Genomic DNA, 4,893 nt, shown 5'->3' with positions numbered 1-4,893 from the left:
GAAAAGTGATGTTTCGTATTTAGTGGGATCCGTGGGAGAATCCATTTTGAGTTTATGCCACATAATCAGATACTCATTACAGGATATCTACTATCAGCAAGTTGAACGCGCACAGACTGCATTGTTGAAGAAACTTCCTGCTCTGGTTCATTCCTAGGGTATGTTCATCCACGGTAGTAACGCGCGCCCACACGCGGCAAAAAGGTCCTGTGCTAAGGTCGAGGAATGTGGTTAAGAGAAAATTCCCCACCCGTCGTTTATACCAGATCTTCCACCAACGGACTGCTGTTTTTTTTTTTTTTTTTTTTTTTTTCGCAACCTACAAAACTACCTTTTTGAGAAAAAACTGCAAGATGAGGATGACGTGCGACGAACAGTGACCCAGTTCTTTGCCTCTAAAACCGGTGACTTCTTTCAGCGAGGAATTTAGCAGCTGGTTGACAGGTAGCAGAGTGTTGTGGAATCCGGTGGAGACTATTTCCCTGTTGATTAACACTAATGTTTCAGGTAAGTTATTGTTCTTTTCCTCGCGGTGCAAAAAATCATTAATTAAGTCAGATGTGGAAGTACTGCTCCTAAATGTAGGAAAAGATTAACTTTATTCTCCTTTTCTTGATCTCTTCCATTCCTTGCAGTTTTTTTAAAAATATTAAATAATATCAATATCAAATTCCAAATTAGAAACATGAATATATTAACTTCTTATGATGCGAAAAAAGCTTTCATGGAAAAGATTCTACAATAGAAACGCCGTATGAATACTTCTACTCCCAAAATTTAATTTTTTTCTTGATTAAGTGAACTACTTCATAATCAGTGGCGTCTCGTGAGATGGATGTTAGGGCGTTGGCAAGAAAAAAAATATATTAATCCTCACAACCATAGGCGAAACTAGAGGGGACCCCCCCAGGAGCAAAGTTGGGCCGACCCACATTTTTTTTTTTTTTTTTTTTTTTTTTTTTTTTTTTTTTTTTTTTTTTTTTTTTTTTTACTGATCGAAAATAATGTGATAAGTTATCCTCAATTTACGCAAAACTATTTTATTAGCGTTTGCATTCGACATAGGATGACTATACTTTGCCCACCCATCGATTTCTTGAATATAGTCTGTACATGTAAGTTCTCGCAATTTTCGAAAGTAAGGGAAAATGGCCATCCCCAGCAAAATGTCCTAGTTACACCAATGCCTACAACCTATAAATAGCAATTTTCTTTTAACAATTTAGTCTGGAAATTATAAAGATGAATCAAGGAGGATGTTATTACGTAAGCAATACATTTAATAAGAATAATTATATAGGGGAAATATACCTTCAAAATATGAAGCTAAAGATCAAAAACAAACAAAATATGAAACTGAAAATCAAAATCAAAATCAATTTACTTACAATTACTTGAATTCCAGCTCGAGTCGTCTTTCTTTACGTAGAAACCTCTGGATCACTGCATCATAGAATTTGGATTTATCTCCCTCTCGTAACTTGAATAACAGTTCTCTTTCAATGGAAATGAGGCTTAAATTTGTCATTCGGTGCTCGGTCTGAGTAGCGCGGCAGAAAGTGTGGATCCTTTTCAGTGACGAAAACGATCTCTCGACAGATGATGTTGTGGAAGGTACTGTTGCAATCAGCATAGCTAACTTATAAATCTCCGTGAATCCACTCACCAGATTCATATCCAGCAAATATTGAGTGATCTCAATGGGGGTTTTATTTGACTCCTCATTGGAAGCGTACCACACATGTAGTTCATTTTGTAGTTTGGACAAATTAAAAACATCACCATAAACTACCTGCAGCTTTTTTAACAAATCGTGAGGAAAGTTTTCTCGTTTGTTGAAGAACTTCAGTTTAGATGGGTTTAGGAGATGAAAATACTGCAATTTTTCGAAAGACGCAAATCTAATTGTAATCTGATTACTGATGTTGTCAATGATTTCAAAGTACAGTCTCCGACAATGATCCTTCTGTGATTCATCATTTAATCTCCTTCTTTTTATCTGAATCACTTCTTCGTCCCCTACATCTCTATCAACAGAAGACCAGACTATTTCAAAATTCTCTCTTTCCTTTTGCAGTTGGTTTTGAAATTCAGTAATTTTATTACTGCAGTATAAAATATCAACATCCCTAGACTGGAGTATATTGAACAATATATCTGAGAAAGCAAGTAAATTGGACAAAACCTTTATTAAAAATATATTTTCAAAATTCCTTAGGAAGCTAGCAAATCCTCTGCCTGTCATTGCAGTTAAATTGTCGAAGTCTCCACTTTCACTAACATGATCAAAAAACATAACCAATGATTTTCTGTTTTCACTGACCGTATGAATAAGTCTAGAGGTAAAATTCCATCTTGTACAAGATAATGATGGTAACTTTTTTGACATGAAAGCAGAAAGTTCGTGCAACCTCTTTGGGGAATGAGAAAAAAAGGCAGGCAGTGATTTAAGACCGCAAAAAAATGTTTTAAGCTCTTTGTTGCATTCTAAAGACTGTTGCAAAACTAAATTCATTACATGAGCATAGCAATGCGTAAAGAGAGCTTTAGGATACTTTTCCAACACTTTGCTTTGAAGGCCATTGAGATGGCCGCTCATCACCGAAGACCCATCGTATGTCTGGGCAATTAATTTGTCCGCGCATTTATAGGTATTCATTATTTCATTAACATGATTGAAAAGCGCCGCTGCAGTTTTATCAGCACTCATGTCATGAAATCCAAGAAATCGTTCTACGATTTTTTTCTCCGTCGCCGAAAAATATCGTAAAACCGTTGACAATTGCGATTTATTGCTTACATCTGAAGTTTCGTCAAGCATAATAGCTACGAACTCTGTGTTCTGAATTTCGCTGTAAATTTCGTCTCTCAGTACATCGGCAACAGAATTTATCAAATCATTCTGAATGCTTGCTGAAGTTCCACGGAAAACTGAAGAAGTCTGTAAGTGTTCTTTTAATGTGGAATCAAACTCTGCACTTGCAATAAGAAATTCCACATAATTTCCCTTGTTTAGAGACGCTGCTTGCTCATTATGAGATCTGAATGGTAGCTCCTGCTTTGCTAAATAGCAGACGGCATTAATCAACCTCTTTAATATTTCCCTATTTTTCTTTACTTTTTCGTTGTGCAACTCAATGTCAGCCCTTCGTTGGGAATCCAAAAGAACGTCTATTCTTGTTGGAGTTGCAATGAAGGTATTAAATTTAAAAAAGCTAGAAAGATGCATTTCAGACTCACCATGCTTCTTCACTGCAGTATTAAGATGGTTCAAATCCTCGTATCCTTGATGATTCCACACATTTTTCTTAGTTGAAAATAGCAAACATGTCCAACAGTAAAATCTATTCACTACACTACACCCACAAAGCCAGTCTGACATGTCGTACAACTCCATTCGAAAATGTCTCTCAAAACCAGCACCACTTTTGCCCTTCACAAGAGTTGACATCGTGAGATTAGGACACGGTCGACCACGGTCAATGATTTGTTTTTTCTCATTATAAGAAACTAATGAAAAAGGACTTTTTAATAGTTTTTGAATTACACTTTCACTAGTCATCTTAAAAAGCTGAAACCACCACACTCGTAAACGCGAAAGACAAGGGGACACCCAGCATTGCCAAATCAGAAAGCCAAAAAAAAAAAAAAAAAAAAAAAAGTAATTCTCCTGAATCGAACTTTTCTCGGCTACCTACCAATTTCAATATAATAGGCCTATTTAATAAATAATCTCAAAATGTAGCAAGTGAAACAAATCCTTTTTGCGACATTCAGAGACAACAGAAAAAAACTATGTTTTAAAGAAAGGAAAAAAAAAAAACTTTTACCAAGCACTCGAAGACAGTAATAGGGGGGCCGAAACCGTAAGTCTTGCGGATGAGTCACTAACCTAAGTGAATGAAAATTAGGGGAAGGAAAAGGCAGAATAGAAAACCGTTCTGTAGCTCAGCGTCGTTTTTTTTTTTAATCAATTGACCCTTCGAACACAATTTTATTGGATCGAGAAAATAATGATGTTTCTTTTCACCGTGTTCCTTACACGTATTTTAGTAAGAAGTCGATTGCACCTTTAACTTATGAATTGATGATGTTTAACAATAAAAAAAAATAGTCCGTAGATCACACACACACAAAATTGCATTCTGTATTGTTATAAAAAAAAATCTGTACATCCACCGATAAATCTACAGATTTGGCAACGCTTTGAGAGAAGCAGAAAACCCAAGGCGTTGAGTTCTTTTTCAACGCCTTGGATCATAGAAGCATGAGGTGGGAAACACGAAGCGCATGCGCAGTATGAGTCTTCTAAAGCGGCGAAAATATAGCCAAAGCGTGGCCAACGACTTACTCGCAGAGGTGCCTCCTCAAAACATAACGGAGATCGTGTAGCTTTTCTAAGTTTTTTCGCACTTCAACAGTTGATTTTGTCCCGTTTACAAGTGAGAAAGGTCCCTATTTCTCACGATCGTTTAATTAAATTAAAATACTCTTCTCTTAATTTTTCGTTGGGCGTTAACACACGACTTGCACACCCAGAGAAGACGCTACTGTTCATAATAAAGAGTATGATTTAACCATGTAGAGAGAATATCAACTCATACCTAGATTCAATCTATGACGAATTCAAGCGATATTTTTCTGATTTGTGTGAAGAAGATTGGCAGTGCAAATTAGCAAGAACACCTTTCATCACTGATGTAGATTTACTTCCACATTCAGGAGGAAGCAAATGAGGAAGCAGGAGAATACAGCAGAGGAAGGAAAGAGAAATATTCTTAATGTGTAATTAAATCAAGAGTGTTATCATAAGACCCTTCAGAGTCCAGATTTTGTGTGAGGGCTATTAGAACTACACTGCTGCAAATGCGCTTAAAAACACTGACCCAAAGT

The 4,893-nt window shown here is 36.4% G+C and overlaps 1 protein-coding gene across 1 annotated transcript; it reads right to left on the bottom strand.

The window, feature by feature from the left end:
* Nucleotides 1-1,390: 1,390 nt before the first annotated feature.
* Nucleotides 1,391-3,451, bottom strand: LOC145665298 (zinc finger MYM-type protein 1-like). The gene has a single exon (XM_081732592.1). The coding sequence runs from the start codon at nucleotides 3,449-3,451 to the stop codon at nucleotides 1,391-1,393; it is 2,061 nt and encodes a 686-aa protein (XP_081588718.1).
* Nucleotides 3,452-4,893: the final 1,442 nt, after the last annotated feature.

This window comes from Thermobia domestica, chromosome 11 (assembly GCF_964235325.1).
Source record: "Thermobia domestica chromosome 11, izTheDome1.hap1.1, whole genome shotgun sequence".
NCBI lineage: Eukaryota > Metazoa > Arthropoda > Insecta > Zygentoma > Lepismatidae > Thermobia > Thermobia domestica.
The sequence above is the reverse complement of the archived record's forward strand: the minus strand, read 5'-3'. Positions and strand labels throughout refer to the sequence as shown.